This window comes from Hirundo rustica, chromosome 19, assembly GCF_015227805.2.
Source record: "Hirundo rustica isolate bHirRus1 chromosome 19, bHirRus1.pri.v3, whole genome shotgun sequence".
Lineage (NCBI taxonomy): Eukaryota > Metazoa > Chordata > Aves > Passeriformes > Hirundinidae > Hirundo > Hirundo rustica.
This window is the reverse complement of record NC_053468.1, coordinates 180,001-198,576: the sequence shown is the minus strand read 5'-3', so window position 1 is coordinate 198,576 and position 18,576 is coordinate 180,001. Positions and strand designations below refer to the sequence as shown.

General features: G+C 47.3%; 1 protein-coding gene across 2 annotated transcripts in view; it reads left to right on the top strand.

The window, feature by feature from the left end:
* Positions 1-1,014: 1,014 nt before the first annotated feature.
* Positions 1,015-18,576, top strand: part of WSCD1 (WSC domain containing 1) — a 19,811-nt gene continuing 2,249 nt past the window's right edge. Inside the window, exons 1-8 of one of the 2 annotated variants that reach the window (XM_040082771.2) lie at positions 1,015-1,839; positions 8,000-8,686; positions 11,392-11,506; positions 11,990-12,174; positions 14,766-14,887; positions 16,863-17,028; positions 17,517-17,681; positions 18,350-18,550. In XM_040082771.2, the coding sequence (XP_039938705.1) occupies positions 8,266-8,686; positions 11,392-11,506; positions 11,990-12,174; positions 14,766-14,887; positions 16,863-17,028; positions 17,517-17,681; positions 18,350-18,550 (1,375 nt within the window). In that variant the 5' untranslated portion in view covers positions 1,015-1,839; positions 8,000-8,265. Of the gene's footprint in view, positions 1,840-1,987; positions 2,145-7,999; positions 8,687-11,391; positions 11,507-11,989; positions 12,175-14,765; positions 14,888-16,862; positions 17,029-17,516; positions 17,682-18,349; positions 18,551-18,576 lie in introns of those variants that run through there. The other variant, XM_040082772.2, reaches the window with a different exon arrangement.

The following is an 18,576-nucleotide window of genomic DNA, read 5'->3' as shown; positions in this document are numbered from 1 at the left end:
GCCCACACACCTGTGCACACCTCTGCTGCCCACACATGCTCTGGGGCACGGCAGCACAGCTTTACTCACTGAGAATGCTGACTGCATTTTCTGCCACTGCTCCACCTGGGCACAGTCCCGCTATTCTATTGATTTAGGCCCCAGCCCAGCACATCTAAAAATGTCATAATGTTTAACATTTGATTAAATTAATTTCAGTAAAACTAAATTAATTTTACAGCCTTAAAGCTGTACGCACACATAAAGGTTGGATGGGTTGCAATCTAACAGATGCACAACTTCTTGGGGTTGAGAATAGACCTCCACCTATCAGCATTTTAAAATTTGAATGTTACACTGCTAAGCCTCAGGGTTTTCTGTTAATCAAAATTCACCAAATCGCTCCAGGATTGCAGCACTGTCAGTCCATCCCAGAGAATATTTGTCATGAGCAAAAGCACTTCGGCTGTTCGTGTTGAGCTGAACAACCGGGTTCCTCTTCTCCAATATCACGTGGAGATGGGAAAGCCAAGTATCATTTAAATAGTGTCAGCATCCCATTGTGGGGTTCAGACCCCACTCATGGGGTGCGCTGCATAGAGAAATGCACACACCTGCATCACTCAAGTCCATGGGACTGGTCAGAGCTTGAAGCACTGCGCAACCTACAGAGAGGAAATAGGATCAGTCCCCACGTGGCATCCCAATTCCCTCTTTCTTCCCACATCCAGGAAACTCCTGACTGCTGTTTTTTCACAGCCAGGCAGGTGTTGGGTCTGACATTTCTGATCCACACTCTCTGGCACAGAGAGGAACCAAAGGTCGGTCCCATAACCACATTCTGTCTTGTCTCCAAGAGATGGATCTCCACGGGTTTCATTAAATATGTGTAGACCATAGGGTAATTCAAAACCCTAGGCAGGGATGCAGCCGGCCCCCCATTTAAATGCAGATGCTTTAGGAATAATTATGAATTGCTCAATCTCCATGTGAAGCAGCAGTAGAATGGAGCTGGAACACACAGGGAAGGTGGCAGCGCAGGCAGTCCTGAGGACACCAGCAACAGCCTTTCAGCTCTCACATTTATAAATAATTTATTTCCAGGCACCTGTGCCCAGAATAACAATTTTTTGCTCGAAATCTCCAAGCTGGTGCCAAGAGGCCGCCAGGGACTCGCTTTCCCGGGACCCTCTCGACCTGTCGGGAAGGGGTCCGGGTCTCCAGAGGGGCAGCTCTGCAGGGATGTGCCCCTAGTGGGAAGAGGCACGAGAAACAAACACGGAGCATCCGTTCAGCTGATCGCATCGGGGCTTCTCGCCGCTGCTGCCGCCACTCAGCTCTCCGCCGATGCAGCCATCCGTGCGCTTGGACAAACACCCCGGCAGAGGGAATGGGTAGGTCTGGAAACGTCGGCAGCTGCAGAAGGCTGCAGAGCTCTGCTGTGAGGCAGCCTTAGAGGAGAGGCTGTTTCCCGGGGCAGGGGAGCGTTATGAAACACGAGCGCACCGGCTATGCTTGAGGATTTTGGCAGCGCGGCGCGGAGGCTGCTTCCATCCTGCCTGTTGGCGCAGGAGGCCATGGAGCGGCTCCCTCCCGCCGGCTCCTGCAGGGCGCAGGACCCCGGCGCCCCGGCCCGCTGAGCCGCAGGGAGCCCGGAGAGCCGCAGGGACCCTGGAGAGCCGCAGGGATCCCGGAGAGCAGCAGGGATCCCGGAGAGCCGCAGGGATCCCGGAGAGCCGCAGGGACCCCGGAGAGCCGCAGGGACCCCGGAGAACCACAGGGACCCCGGAGAGCCGCAGGGACCCCGGCGAACAGCAGGGACCCCGGAGAGCTGCAGGGACCAGTCGAGGGGCAGCAGCGGTGAGCGGGGCACGGAGAGGGGCTGGGCGAGTTCAGGGGCAGCGGGAGGGAGCGGAGCGCCGCAGACCCGGGCACAGGTCCGGGCAAAGCACCGGGCACAGCACCAGGCACAGCTCTGGGCGGTCCGCGAGGATTACGGCTCTGCGCGCTGGAAGCGGGAGGCAGCAGAAGGATTAGCAGGGAAGGGCAGAGAGAGCAGGACTGATCAGCTTTTCAGATATGCATTATGGCCTTTTGTAATATTTCACTGGACTGTACAGGACTTTGCCTGGCTACAACAGGGGCTCCTCAGCCACAGAAGAAAGGTGAGGTTTTTCCTCTTGTTCTCACACCGTTCAGTATGTGCCTCTGCGAGCCATGTGCCAGTTGGCCTGGGCACGAGCAATAACCGGACAACTTTTTGCAGAGGCTGAGGTATCGGCATTCATTGCAGTCTCTATGACTGTTTGTTTTGCTAAATTAATCCACAGCGTCTAAGTAAAGGGGCTTAGCGGCATTCTTTACAAAGACTGCAGGTTGCTCTCGAGATGCCCTTCCCCAAGCATCCACAGAACATTACACTTGAAAAGTCAGCAATGGATACCGCGAGTGTGTTTGTGTCACAGCCTAGCGAGGCAGGCTGGAATGCCCAGCTTCTCCCGTCTGTTTCTGGAGCATCACTGTGCTGAACAAATAGACTCTAACGTTTAGGAGGTGATTGTTGCAGGAATTGAGATATTGAAGGGTTTATGAAAGACACTTTTAAACCGCCTATGATTCAGTTACAGAGCTGTGTGTTATTTTAATTCTAGTAGATTTCTTGCACACAGGGAAAGATCTCATCTGTAGTTCCTGTGGGCTAAGGCAAACATAAATATATTGCATATTTGTTACAACATTCTTGTGCAAAACTTCAGCCACAGACCACACAGGGGCTTTTGGAAACTGCAGATAGAGCATCATTTGCTGGGCGCTTGAACTCTTAATATCTAAGAACGTACATCATGCATGAATGTTTTATTGTCAATAAAATACTTTTGAGATTCAGTAATAGTTTACTGAAAGCTTTCAGTTTATCAGAGAATGGTGACAGCAGATTGTATGTTCCCTCTGGAGCACACACATTTTGTGGATGCACATGTACACCTGAAATGTGGGTATCCATATGTGTGCATGCATCTCTTCCATACTGGCAATGGGATCAGTCCTGCTGATTACTGCATTATGACTTAAGCTAGGTAAAAACTGTGGGATTAATGGAGAAATACTGTGGTGTGATTTCTGCTCAAGCTGTCCCTGAGCACTTTCCAAGTCAGCACTCTCACAATAAGCCTTGCCGGACCATCTGCCTCCCAGAGGCTTTTCTGCATCCCTCACCTCAGGCTCACCAACAACATTATTGTCATTTACACCTATCTATGCTAAAAAATTGGTCTTAAAAAGTCTAATATCTGGTGAAAGTGCCACTGGACAGGATTTGTACAAGCTAGTGCCGACCTCTCCAGCCTCAGGCTGCAGCTCTGCTCTGTGACATTGCCTTTCCCTTCTGAAGCTGAATTATCTGTCGCTGAAAAATGCCTCCTGTATTGAATAAACAGGGTATAATATATATTTAAAATTTGTGTTACTTGACCAGTTAATGGACTATAGAGTTTTTCTTTCTGCTAACTCCACAGAAAGATATTTTTTCTTATTAATCCCAGTTCAGTGTAATTTAAAGGTTTTAACACAATCTCACCATCAAAGATAACTTTGCAATCTGATTACATCTTGCAGCTAGCCCTCATGTAGCAAGCAATGGTAAACTCGCTGGAAAGCCCTCTCAAGCTGCAATGCTTGTCACCACAGCATGTGGAGAAATTTGGGTACTTCTACCTAATTTCCAGCTTGTTGGCAGACCTAACAGAGAGATGTTTGTGGTCAGCACAGACACATCCTCTAGCAAGGAAAACTTCGTAAGTTGTAAAAAGCGCTTGAAGTTTCTCAGAATGATTTTAGCTATTGAAGTAAAGGGAACTGCAAAACACTTGACAGGGTCCGAAAATCAAATTTGTGGCTTCTTTAGAGTTTTACTTCCTGTGTGCATTCACAAAATATGATATTTGTCTTGGCTTTCCAAAACACCCTGAGAAAATGGCAGCGTGTACCCAAGGAAAAGGCAAGACAGAATCCTTCAGGTGAGGCCTGACTGCATTTGTCCTCAAATAAAGCTGACAAAAGAAAAGAAACATGGAAGAGGGGTGGATGTTTCTGAAAATAGTAATCATGAGTCCAATTCCCTCCAGTTTACAATAGGAAACATCATCTTGCTTCCTTACCAACAACTCTGAATTTGCAAAATCCTGCTGGTCTTTAGACAAGGACCAACTCTTGATGACCTGCAGCTGTCAATGCAGCTCTGACCTAAGCTTCTGCACTGTGCACACATCAAGGGACAGTCCTCAGTTACGCAACTCTTCACCTGTGAGTCTGGGGCTGTTTTTCAGTGTCTTCAGCCTTTACCATCATTCATGGCATCACTGAAAATATTCAGACCTCCCCCAAAAATTCTGTAAATGCTCCTCCAGCTAGGAGAGTAGGATTGCCAAGAACTTTATCATGTTTCTTTTATTTCTCTCTACAAATATATTAATGCAGCTGCCTAGTGTGACCTCCTCTGTCACACTTTGCGAGTTCATTTCGGAAGCAAGATACTGACTGACCTGTTTTTCCTTATGGCAACCTTTTTGGCGGCAAGGGATCCTTTCTCTGCTGAAGTCCCAGCACCCTGTAGAACTGTGCTTCTACTCACTATGCCCAAAGCTGATATTTTCCAGTGCTAATTATTGCCCTTTTCCCAGTGCAGTGTTATCCCTTTCATTGCCCTCTTCACCTAGAGGTCTCCTCTGCCATTTAACAGTTCTCACTGCCCATCAATTATCCATCATTGTCCTTCCAATTATAATTTTATGATTTTACTAACAACTTCCAATTCATATGGTCCTAAGCCCCCTTTGGCTGAGAGAACTGATAAACAGGGATAGAAGACTTGTTTTCTTCCATTTCACTTCATTCATTTTAGGTGAAATATACATGAAAAAGACAAATGCCGCATTTTCTATTACCAGATACTAGTTCTTTCCTCCTTAGTCTTTCCTTTTAAATATCATCATCAGAAGTGATGCACTTCAACTCTTTTAGGCATACTTTGATGATATTGCAATATGCAGTTTATGGAAAAATCAAATGACAGTTTTTATGTCAGGAACACTTTGCTATTTCCTCAGTAAAAAGCAACATTTAATTTTTGAGTTCCACATTTGCAGCAGTGGTTGTGGGCGGAGAGTCTGCTTATTTATTTGGTTGGGTTTTACTACAGTGTACTGTCATGGCAACTGCTCTAAGGGTGAGTGCATCTGGAGGTAATTTGTACACATCATGTTGGATGCAGCAAAACTGCCTTGTACCGTTTGAACTTTTTTCAACCACTAGGCAAGGGGAAAGTTACCTCTTTGAGACTCTGAAGCAGCTTCTCCTTACTTAAAAGCAAATACATAAACAAACTTGGCAGAGCGCTAGGAGCAATACAAAACATTACTTGATGTTTGGATGCAGAGCCTGATGCACAGTTAAATTAGGTCCAATTCCTTGGATGTTTTCTCCAGTCCTGCTGATGCACAGCAAGCTTCCTGCCCTGTTCATGTGGAGGCAGAACATTATGCCCAGCCCCCTTGCTGTTTGGGCAGGCACTGCCCAGACAGTGTCCCTTGCGATGATGTGGCCTCCAGTTGTTCCACTTTACATCACTGCAAGCGTGGAGGAACTCTACCAAAATCCACTGACCAAGCACACAGCAGCATTAAAAGGGACTAAATTGGACCAGTGATGCAGTTTCAAGCATAAAATGCCTGAGCTTTGCTACATGGTCCTGATGGCCCTTCTCCAGCCAAGCTGTGGGCACTACAACACTGCTTGATGAGCCAGAAAGCTCCAGCTGCCCCAGCACACCCTCTCCAACACCAGCAACTGGGACTCATCTGAGAACTTGGGCTGGAAGCATCTCTCTCAGTGAATAAACCAAAAGAGCTGTGAAACCGTGAATTACAGCTGGGCAGAAATGACTGCAGATCTGATTCATCTAGCCTTATCTTACTGATGGGGAAATCTTAGACCTTTTGAGATGTTGTGTGACTGCAGCCATTGCCATCTCACCGCTGAGGGTTGGCAGCAGCTCCATGGGACAGGGCTGCCCGGGGCAGCGTGGAGTGCCCGACGCCGAGACGCGTGCCCTGCTGACCCAGCCTCAGCTCCCGGTACTGCACGGAGCATGGGCACCTCCAGCCCGAATCTCAGCTGGCTGGAACCTGCACACTGCTCACTTTCAGATCACACAGCCTCCACGGGGAACAGCTCAAGTTTACAGTAGCCCCATGGCAGGAACAACTAGTGAATTAAATCCCACCTATGCTCATAGACAGTATTTCTTCAGATGAATTAGTGCAGTAACAGCCTGCAGGATCTAATTATGGCTAATTTTCCATTCATTTGTATTGGTACTTCTGACCCTTTTACTGCAATTCTTGAGCACTCACAACATTGATCAGAGATTTTCAATAATTTAACTCTAAGGGTCAGCTCTTTAGCTGGTGTAAATCAATGCATTTTCTTTGGCTTTGGAGCTGATCCGAAGGGAGGTGTGTAACTTTTACAGTAGAGAGAGCAGTTGGAATCCACTGAAGATGCTACAGCCTGGCAGTGCTTTGCACCTGCTCATGCTCACAGTCCTTGGAGAAAGAGTAGCAATCAGCACATTGAATACTTTTGGATATTACTCAGTCCTCTACAACTAAAATCAGCATACATGTACTTTAAAAAAAATACCATTAACAAAAGTGCCTAAAAGAGGTCTTCAAGATCATCTGAATTGTAAGATTAGAGACAGAGACTCCTGGCTTGTGACAGCCTCATTTAGGAATTGAGGCTAAAAGGTCACACAAAAGGAATTCAGGCTCAACTGACAAAAGATTTAACTGAGCCTTAATTTATTTTTGTCCTAGAAGTTTTGGATCTTTGGTTTGGTTGCTATTTAAGACAGAAAGAATTTGCACAACCAGATGAAAAAGGTAATCGGTGGAGAGTTAATTGGTAACATTTATTTAATAAACAAGCATAAGTGAATATCCACAAAACTTGAAATCAACTACTGAAACAAGAAACAGTCTCACACAGATGTTTGTTGCCAGGACTGCGGATTTCAGGACTGTGCCCCATCTGCAAGCTAAGCAAAAGCCATAATATTTTCTTTTCTGGAAAATACTGCATCTTTTCTCAACACTTGCCTAGCTCCACAGAGAAAGGATAGACTAGGAAAACAGGAACTTATGGGGACACGCCAGCTTTTATTTGCCATGGGAGGTTAAAGTTCCCTAGAGCACAAAGGAGCTTTTCTTGCCCAGACAATCCCATCATGGTACACATCAGCACAACTAAAGCTGCAAAGCTCAGCAGCAGTCAAGAGAGATCGGCTGAACTCGAGCTGAATATTTTTCAAACATTCACTAGTTTTTCTCCACACACATCCCCACATCAATAGCTGGCAATACAAATTAACTAAAAAAAAATATAGCAGGATCACCTCTGGTTTCTGTTAAAGCAATGCACACAGAATCTCCAAATATCCTTCCAGCATAAAGCCCAACTTTGTGCTGCCCAGAGATTAATAATTATTATCTGTTGTGAGTTGATGCAATTTCTTTTTTCCTCCCACACACCCACACTTCTGTTTCCTTCTGATCTGCATTTGTAGCTGAGCTACTCTTTAGCTGAAAGGAAGGAATTTGGTAATACTTCCCTAAAAAGATGCTTGTTCATCCAATGACAAAGGATGGAGATGTTGGCTATTGACAAAAGAAAATAAAGAACTTATTTTTCAAACATCCCAAGAGGAATAACCTCATCATTAAGGTATTTCTTGTGCATAACAAGTTAAAAGAAAGAAAAGAAAAAAAGTCTGAAGATCTGAAACTCGTTTGAGCTCAATCAATCGATCTCATTGGACTATAGTTCTTAGCGGGGATAATTATAAACAACAGATGGAGAAATGCTCAGATAAAGCCAAAAGGGGTGGGTGGGGGAAAGTCACCCTGATGGTGGATATTTTCAATTTGGATGTGAACCAGCCTCACACCCCTTGGTCTTTCAGGTTTCGGCACTGGCTGTTCGGCAGCTCGGCAGGGCACGATGAAGGCATCACCCCAGGAGCCCACGGAGCCGCTGGGATACCCGGGCGCCTGAGGCTGGCAGCAGTGCCACACCAGGCTGGGCTCTGCTGCAGCTGGCTGGGAAGAAGCTTTTCGTCAGGAGACGGCACCAAAGTGATGGGCTGAACTTACGGAAGGAATGAGTGTCTGGCCAGGCAGAGATTCGGGGGCCGGTTGGAAAGTGTGAAGGGCTATTTTCAGTAAGGGCATGGCCAAAGCTTTCTTCAGGCTACAGAAGTTTCTTCGTCGGACCCAGTTTCTGCTCTTCTTCCTCACAGCAGCTTACCTGATGGCCGGCAGCCTCTTGCTACTGCAGCGGACCCGCTTGGTTCTCCAGCAAGGTTCACGCGGGACCCCCAGTAACCAGCCCCTGCCGGTGCCGGAGGAGATGAGCAGGGGGGGGATCATAGACCCCAGGAGCCTGCAGAGCCCTGGCCCCAGGCTGCTGGTGCACATGGACGCGCTGCAGGAGCCGGCCCTGGAGCAGCGGCACGGCCCGCACTGGCTCACGTCCCGCAACTCGGAGCTCAGGCAGCTGAGGAGAAGGTGGTTTCACAGGCTCACCAGCGACCAGGAGCCCCTGCAGATAGCAGGGTTCAAAGCAATGAGGCACACTGCTGAACACAAAGGTAAGAGACGGAGCCGTTTTCTGGCACACACATAGATCCCAGGCAGAGACAGGCAAACATCACATGCCCCTGCAGGTCTGCCTTCCTCCTCGCTCATCACTGCTTTCAAAAGGGTTCTTAGGCATATGCATAGGCCAAAGTACAAAGGATGCATGCTGGGTGACTGCTGTGCCCTCGCTGCAGCAGCAAAGTATCAGTTTGCCATCTTTGATGCTTTGTCTTTTAGAAGAACTAGTTGTTCTTGGAGATGTTTCACTGACAACAAAACAGGAATGGGATCTGGATGACTAGACACCACATTTTGGAACCGCTTTTTGTTTGAATAAATTTGCCCAAACAAAATCCCATAAAATGGGCGCCGCATCGTGCTACGTACTGAGGGATTGTCAGAAATGGGAATGAGAAGATGATAGTGGTGGGACATGAGTCATACAGTGTGAGTCAGGCAAACTGAACCGCTGGAGTTACCTGAAGCTCCAAGCTAGAGCTGCTCCAAAGATGCTTCTAGACACCCTGCTGGTGGCAGGTTTTGGTGGCAGAGGAGAGACTGAGAGCTGCTCAGCCAGGGCCTTGCTGAGGTTCTAACTACTGATGTACTGAGAGGGGCCAGAATGACTATTTATTTGTACATCTCACCATATTGAACTGTAGATTCAAATATGCATCATTTGAATATCTGATTGAACATGACGGGACATTATTACTAACAGTATTGTTAACAAGCATTGGAATGCCTTTGAAGGTAATTAATTAAAACTTAACTACCTACATACAGCATGTTATCTTCTCCAATTCATTTTTAGTAAACTTAGAGGCTTGTTATTTCATTATGGATCCCTTTCAAGACCTAATGAACTCCTCCGTGCTTATAATGCTTAATAAAGTTTCAGTGATGCCCTGTGGTTCCTGCTCAGCAGAGCAGCGTTGCCTGGCCATGGAGGCTGGGCTCCAGCTGTCCCAGTAAGGCCGTGGCTCCGAGGCAGTACAGCTCTGCCCTTGCTCGCCCTGGGGGCTGCTAGCCAGCCCTTCAAAGGCATCCCCAGGCAGACCCTCCACCCAAGCTACAAACAATGGCAGGTCCCAGCCCGTTGTGAGCCCCTCAGCTCACTTTGCCTCCCTCTGTCTCCACCCAAGAGCACGTAGCCTTTGGTGAGAAAATCCAAGTCTTTTATTTTCTCCAGGCTAGGCTGTCTCACCTGCTGACATTGCAAATGGCTCAGGGTAGGGATCACACTTTTCCTGACAGAGACTGACTGGCAAATGTTGTTAGCACAACAGTGAGATTTTCTATTCCGATTGCTCCCAGCGGATGGAATTTCCAGTTCCCCTGGCCTGGTTCTCCATTGAACAGGTTGCAGAGGTGACAGGGACTGTACCACTGACATGACATGACATGCGGCTCTGAGACCGTGGAATCTCCGTGACTCATTCATGGGAGGATGTGAATGAGAAATTGGAGGGACACAGGGAGGTGAGCAGACTATGGCTGGCCTGCCCAGGACCCCCTCTCAGGCTCCTGGCCCAACAGCCTCAGTTTTCTGCTGCTACAGGTTTGAGTCAAAGGACCCAAACCAAAAGTCTCCAGTAAAATGTTGAGCATATTTGTTGCAGGTGCCTGACTCCCACCTTGTTAATGGTGTGCTGGGGGTGTGTATTCACAGCTAGTGAATTTTCTAATTACACATTGGCAAATTACCTTGTGCAGGTCTTTGAACCTACTGTTGTGTTTGTAATATTTAAATGTTTGATTTATTATTCCTGGCTCCAAAATCCCTGAGGGAGCAACTCAAACTTCCTTTTTCTTGTGGATTAGTTAATACAATATTTTTTATTTTTGTTTTTCCCCGTATATTCTTTTCCTATCCACAGCTTACATTATTTAATTTTTCTGTGTTATCATCTCAGTGTTGCTATTTCTAAAATCAAATTTCCCTTTTTCCTTCATATTTTGACGATAAAACGTGCTCATAGACACACAATTGCTGTATAATAGTGGGACTCTGCATCATCATTCCAATTGTATATCAAATAATGGGCTGGATTTTTACAGTATTTTGTTCATGACAACAAAAATTAGGCTGAGCACTGAATGCAGTCTAAGACAAATATTTATCTTTCCTATGCTAAGTAAAGCAAGACATATTTTAAGAGATTCCTTTGCACCAGAGAGGAGATAGCTCAACGCGATAGCTACACTGTGCTGCCTAGTTAAAAGTGAATTTATCTTTCCATTACAGCTTTAATGTAACCCTCTATATCCAAAGAAAATTGATTTTCTTAATATTTCTCTTGCAACATCTCATTATCAGCTAGAGATTTTAAAGAACACTTGGGGGAAATCCAACAGGATTTCTGGAAGTTTTTAGCATTTTGAAGGCTACGTTCTCCTGTACTTCAGAGAAGTGCCATGCTTTATCACCCAGAGGAGGGAGCTGAGCAGACAGCAGCTGCATGCAGGAGACTCTGGGTATGATGAAAGGAGCTTAGGGGGGAAAATTCTCATTTCCTCTTTGCCCATTTCCATGGGACAGTGGCCGTGGCCCCTTACCAAGGTTCAGTAGCAATGGAGAGCTCTGCAGAGGGTGTGGGACCCCAGGCAGGCTGGGACAGCCCTGTGTGCAGTGTGAGGCGCTGGATAAGCCTGGGACGGGTTGTTCCCTTCCGTCCCATCTGCATTGCCTAACCCTGGTCTTGCATGCACACAGGCACATACATGGGCTGCTTCACTCACGATTCGAGGGAGAGGACACTGAAGGGAGCTGTCTTTTATGACTTAAGAAAAATGACAGTAACTCACTGTCAGGAAGCTTGTGCTGAGAGGTGAGTGGTATTTTTTCACTGCAAGTTTTCTCTTTTCTGACAATAAGCGGAACTGAATTTGAAATGGGAAAAACATTCCTATGTTAAACATACAGCATCTATGAAAACAGTGATTATCTCATACCTTCAGGCACAACATAGCTCTACTTCTCTGCTTGAAGCAGACTGCTGCACTGCTGCCTATTCTCTATGGCACCATGACTACTTACATTATATTCTCTATTGTCCTGAACAAAAATTACAGTTTGGTTGAATAGTCTTTGTAAGATATCTATCTTTTGATAGATATTGGTCTCTTGCCCATATCTCATTGAGGGGCTGCCCCAGCTGAGGAGGCCACGCTGTCTCAGGACGGACTCAGCTCCAGAGCAAGGCAGCAGGAGCATCGGCTGTGTGCAGGGACACGGGGACGGGTTCCTCCCTTCCTCAGGAGCAACCCGGGGAGCAGCCAGACCCCTCTGTGACAGATATTTCTCCTTGCAGGGCTTACAGCTACTCGGGGCTGGCATACGGAGCAGAGTGCTACTGTGGGAACACGCTGCCGGCTGCTGCTGCCAAGCCCGAGGAGTGCAACATCGAGTGCAAGGGCGAGAAGGGCTCCGTGTGCGGGGGGGTGAACCGCCTCTCGGTCTACAGCGTGGAGGAGCTGCGCGCAGCAGCCCGGAGAGGTGAGTGGGTGTGTGACCGGACAGGGGCCACGGGGGAGAGATGTCACGGCCAGGCTGCGCACAGGGGCTGGCCCTGCCGCTCATCTCGCTCCGTTTGTCACCGGAGCTTGAAGCGGCAAAGGACAAAGGTGCCTGAAAGGCACAATGTCGCTTTGCTGCTGGTCTGATCCCTGGCTCCTCCCCAGAACAGCAGTGGTGCTCACCACCCCGGAGCAGGGACATGCTGCCTCGGGGCTGCCACAGAGGAGGTTCCTGTCACCAGGGAGGAAACTCAACACAGTGCAGAGTGACTGCCACAGAAGCACAACTTCAGCTGAAAAAAAATCACTCCCTTTGGTATTTATAGAAGGGGTACAAACCCAAGTGTGTTTAAGAAATAGCCTTGGAATAGGTGCCCTGTAACAGGAGGGCAGAAAATCACTCATATCAAGGCCACTCTATGCTCAGATGATCCTAAACGAAATGAGTGATCTGTGACTGCGAGGAATAAGTGCAGGCTGGAAAGAGCCACATCATTCCCTCCCCTGAGAGAGGTGAGACCAGAGTTTTCCTTTTCCATGGAGCTCTGTTCCCGCAGCAGCTGGGAATTTTGTTCCATCTTTAGATGGCAACACACTCTACCCATCATTCAGTTAGTTGCCACGGGAGACTCAATGGATAAACTTTTAGGCAAACAAAAAGCACATAACAGATCTAAACAACTGATCACTCTCTGCAATTGGTTAGCTCACAAGACCTTATGGATGTCATTTGCTGAGAAGAAGCACCAAGACCTTAGGCTGTGCCAGTATTGATGGTACTTCATTTCTTCTTAAAGACAAGTCAAGGTTTGTACAATAATCCAACCAGCTACATATAAATTATATATCAAAGGTACATAGACCTAAATTGCCACTGTCAGGCTGACAAGCATGTTGGCAGGTTTCCCAGGACATGCTTCACTGTTTAAACCTCCAGTATGAAATATATATACACATTCCTCAGGAAAAGACAGCATTTAATTTTTTTTAAGCATTAATGAATTACTCCTCAAATTAGTCTAGCCTGAAGCTAGAGTTGTAATTTCCTTGCCCTCAGTAATACCCGGTAGTTGTCTGTTTGAAGAATCCCCCAGACACAAGTCAGCTGAGGGGCCAACAGAAGTATTAATCACAATGAACAAGTATGTTAGAAAGTAAGTCTGAGACTGTCAACGCCCCCATGATTTATGCTGTGTACTGTAGGACACAGACCTCACCTAAGGCTTTTATACAGAGCAGATTCCGTGACATCTCCACTTAAACCTTCCCAGGCAAGGCTCGCTGTCCCCCTGTCCCTCCCCTCCCTGTCCCCGCCGTGGTTCCCCGGACACGCTGACTCGTCCCCCACGGTAAGGAAGCCCAGAGTTCACAGCTGGGGGTGGTTGCGGCAGGGTCTTGCGTGCCTCAGGGTGTCCTTCCCCCGAGAGAAAGCGGGCACACCGCACAGACCCGGCACTTCCAGGGTAATCCATGGGCTCTCCAGGCATCCCACTCCCTCCCGATGCCGGGGGAGGCACGTCAAGCTTTCTTCCTGACTGCTGAGAAAACTCTAAATATGTCTGTAAACATTTTGTTTCAGTAATTAAATATCAGTGTGAGATTTAGTAGAAGACCTTTCAAGAACATTCTGAGAAGTCCAAACACTCCTTTTATTCTTTGGTGCCATGCTCAAAGGGACCTAGGTGGACTCCTGTTCCTTTCAGCTTGGGTGGAGTTATTTTATTTTCACATCACCTGAGTCATCCCAGAGATCCAGCTCTGCTTCTAGTAAATGGTTTGAACAGTTACAAGAACAAAATTTAAGCAGCCTCTTCTTAGATTGCTCTAGGCTCTTACTAGGGAGTCTGGGCTTTTCCACCAAGAAATTCATGCAGGACCAATTTTTTTTTCTTCACTGCACCACGTCTCTCCTGTCATTCAACCCACTTCCCACATCAGTTGTGGCAATACCGTTCAAAGGAGCAACTGCAGTGGTGCCAAGCTCTGTGGTGTTTGTGCAGAAGCAGGTAAAATCAGAGGCTGGTGCTGAAGACACAGTGGAAGCTGATCTCCCTGAGCTGCTGACAAAAACCCCGGTTTAGAGTCTGAAAGGCTGCAGCAAACTCCCTTGGCCTGAAAAGGCATAGGAGCACAGGGCAGCTGAAGAGGAAGGTGGGTCCCATGAGGGGGTTTTCAGGAATAATTTACATTCCTTTCCTTTTCTGATGAAGAAGCTTTGTAGATTTTTATCAGGGCTTTTAACTCATTGAGGGGAAAGCAGGTCTCGAGAGGACACTGGGACCTGCAGACAATAGCGATGCCCTCCACTGGTGGAATTAAACTCAAGCTCGGCGCTGTAGCGCTGCTTCCCGTGGTTTGTACAAAGATAAAGGAATGTGCTCCTTTCAAATACCACACGATTTGGAACACGTATTTCTAGCGTATATTATGGGTTCTCTTATTTCTGCAGCCTTTGTAATATAAAATTTGTTTTATTATTTTTGGCTTCTGAACCTAATATTATGCTTTGTGAAAGAGGCAGGATACTACAGACATCATTTTCTTAAAGAAACCTATTTCATATCCCCACAGGGAGGAATGTTATCTATCGAGGATGTTTTAGAGCTCCAGAAAATTTAACAGACACCTTTCCAGCCTCTTTGATACAGCCCAATTTGACGGTGGAGATGTGCTCAGAATTTTGCTCCAAGAAAGTAAGAACAGTTCTCCTTTCACATCCTTTCTTTTATTGTTATTTTACATTCTAAACTTGCTGAGGGAAGGGCAGAGATTAGTGCCTTAGAGCTCTGAATTTGTAAATGAGTCTCTAAAGGACAAAACCCATCAGAGTAAATACCCAGTGATGCATCTGGTCCAACTGCTGGAGTGGGGATGGCGGGAAGGAAAGTCGTCAGAGTGGTGCCACTAGACATGATACACTGGCAAGCTGCTCTGAGTGATGAGTATCGACCACGAGGAAATCAATACCGCTTCCGTGTCACATTCCAATCAAGCCCTGAGCCACATCTGACCCCGGGGAAGGTGGCTGCATGAGGAGAGCTGCCAGCGGGTGGATGTGGGCTGCGAGCATCCAAAACGCAGCTCTAGTGCCCTCCAAGGGATCCAGCTCCACTCAGAGAGCCACAAACAGGGCAGGGCACCCTCTGCTTTAGTGCCTGTTGGTTCCCTTCCCTTCTTCCCCACACTAATGGGGCTGGTTTTTCCTACACAGGGTTCACTGTACAGCCAGATTTTGCCTGCAGCCACATTCAGCCTCATGCACTAAACTCAACATTCAATAACTTTTTGCAGCACCACAAAATTGATTAAAACTATTAGCCGTCTGATTATAGTGCTTTGACCAGGACCCATGGCCTCAGCGCAATCTCCTCTCCCACAGAATAAGCAAATGGCCTCAAATTGCACCAGGGGAGATTTAAATTGTATAATAGGGAAATTTTGAGATTTCCCACATAAAGCCCACTCCAGTTTTCTCTCCTTCCTCGCTCCTGTGCTGCCCAAGCTGTGGGAAAGTTGTGCAGGTGAGGGTCAGCCTGTCCACCCAGCCTGCCCTGGGGACAGACACTGCACCACTGGCACCCTGCACTGACCCCCTTCTGAAGATGCAGGAGCACAGAGGAGCAGCTATTTTGTTGCCTCACAGAACCTCCAGCCTTCCAGAAAAGTTCATCACTCGCAGGGGCTGCTTGGCATGAGGTACAAGGAACATTTTTATTCTGGGCTGTGTTTGAGGGAAGGCAAACTTACTAATTTCCCAAACTGAGAAACATTGCTTCTTTGTAAAGGAAAAATTTCTGTTTACAGGCAAACCCAGAACTGTTGTGCCCTTGGATCAAATCTGTAAATAGTTTTTGACAATGTCATATCTCATTTGCTAAGTAAATGTTGGCTGTTGGGCACACACTGCACACGTGTTGCATTCGACTCCTTATCAGAGGATGAATGCATGGGAAAGCAAGAGATAAGCTGCTCGGCAGTCCTGTCACATGCTCCCAGACTCCAAAAGACTTTTAAAAGGCAAAAAGTGTTGATATGGAATACATGGACTGGAAAGTCCTGCACTCAAATACTCCCTGAACTTCCATCAGCCTTCTGCCCACCCACACAGCCCCGTGCCACCACGAGAGCCTACAGGGGACTCTAAGGCAACCCAAATCTTTCTGGTAAACAATAGAAAATCTGAATTTTAGGCCCACTAAGCAATTGCTAATTTCTTTGGCAAATATTTAGCACATTTCCCTCAAACTTGTCTTGATTCTTACCACTATTAGTCCAGCAGAGGGGGTTCACTGCCCCACCACTAAACAGCTTTGCAGCCTACTACCCTTCTTGGGTTAAGATTGGTACACTAAAACTTGAATTACTTTGCATCATATCCATTAAAAAACATTTCTTACAAACAGGAATTGTCCTTAGGAATTTCTTCCTTACAAACAACACTAACTATAACTTCCTCACGATTGCACACCTCAGTAGGTTTCCTATCTAGAGGCAAGGTAACACAAATATGAAGAAGTAATAGGAAACTAGCGCTAGCTTTAGAATGACACTGCTTTGATCCTGACAGTGTCCTAGTGAAGATTTACTTTCTTTGCATGGCAGCAGCATTCCCTGCAGGCTGTTGATGCCATGGCATTTCCGCCCCAATCCGTTTTCCCTCTTTTGCAGGAGTTCCCACTGGCAGTGATCCGAGGGCAGGAGTGCTACTGTGGATTCCCCACCAGGCGGTTCCCGCTGCGCGAGGGCACGGATGGGCTGCGCTGCAGCGCAACCCGCAACGCCAGCAGCGCTGCTGGGGGAGAGCACTGCCTGGTCTATCAGACCCCTGTGCAAGGTACAAGCTCCAGCCTCGCTGTGCCAGGGCCACTGCTGCTGGAAACAGCCCCTGTGCCCTTTCTGCAGCAGGCAAAAGGGATCTCGCTCACACCAGTCTGAGCCACAGTAGTGGGTATCACCATACAGGCAGGAATTTAGGAAACAGTCTTTCCCTAAACTCCCCCCTTGCAATCACACTCATGAAGACGCATCTTTCTATTCTCTTATTAAGCAACACCTTTAAGACAACTTGCTGGCAAGTACAATAGTTTGTTGCAGCATTATCAAAAAAGCATTGCCTTACATAAAACTTCTTTGAGGATAATCTCTTTGGCCTCATACAGCTGAATTAATTTTAGGAAGTAGATGACTCACAACTAGACCAAATTGATATCCTATATTTCTACGAGAGAAAAGGAGGAAGCAATAAACTCTGTAATCAAGAGCGGTCAGTGAAATTATTAAAAAGCCACAGTGCTAACAATGAAATATCTTCTCTACTCACAGACACCCGCTGCACAGACAGGAAATTCTTAACCACCAAATCCAAAGTGTTTGTTGCTTTGTCAAGCTTTCCTGGGGCTGGAAATACGTGGGCACGCCATCTGATAGAGCATGCCACAGGATACTACACAGGAAGTTATTACTTTGATGGAGCCCTCTACAACAAAGGTACGGGGGCCCAAGAGAAGGGACGAAGGCAGCCCTTCCAAAGCACAGAGCTTTACTTATTGCTCTGCCATCCTTTTGCTGGAGCCAGCAACGGCTATCGCTGTCAGCACGTTTGGTACAATTTAAACATGCCTGGGCAGAGCAGCCTCCCGCAGTGCAGATGGCAGCGGGGACAGCTCCAGCAGCACGCTGCTCTGATGGAGCAGCTGCCCTCACAGACACCAGCCAGACTCTCCATTTACAAATGTGCACATTGCCTGCACCGGTGTCCTGTGCACACACACATGTGCAGCTCCCACCTGGCAGGCTGATCCAAAAGACCAGTGACCTAAATGCTGTGGGTAAGATCCTTCAGTAGACATGTAGGTTAAACTTTCAAACTTTGCTAATTACTGCAGGAGAACAGTATCCCGAGGCGGCAGAGCTTCAGTAAGCACCAAGCACTGGCCCTGTGAAAAGCTGCCTCATTGCAGCCAGGGGTGCCTCTCCCAACAGAGGGACAGACTGGCTGCCAGCACATGCCCAGCGTGGTGGCTGGGGCTCCAGCCATGCTTTAGCTGACTGCTACTGTCACAGCAGCTTTACAGCACTGTAGGGAATGATTTAGTGGGAACAGGCGCAGACATATAATCACACAAAGAAGCCAACAATCCTGTCTTGTAAAACAGGTTTTAAAGGAGAAAAAGACCACTGGAGAAGCAGGAGGACCATCTGTGTGAAAACACATGAAAGTGGCAAGACAGAGATTGAAATGTTTGACTCAGCGATCCTGTTGATAAGGAACCCGTACAAATCCCTGATGGCAGAGTTCAACAGAAAATACGCCGGGCATCTGGGCTATGCCACTGACCGCAACTGGAAGAGTAAAGGTGAGCACTGCCCCAGCACAGGCCGG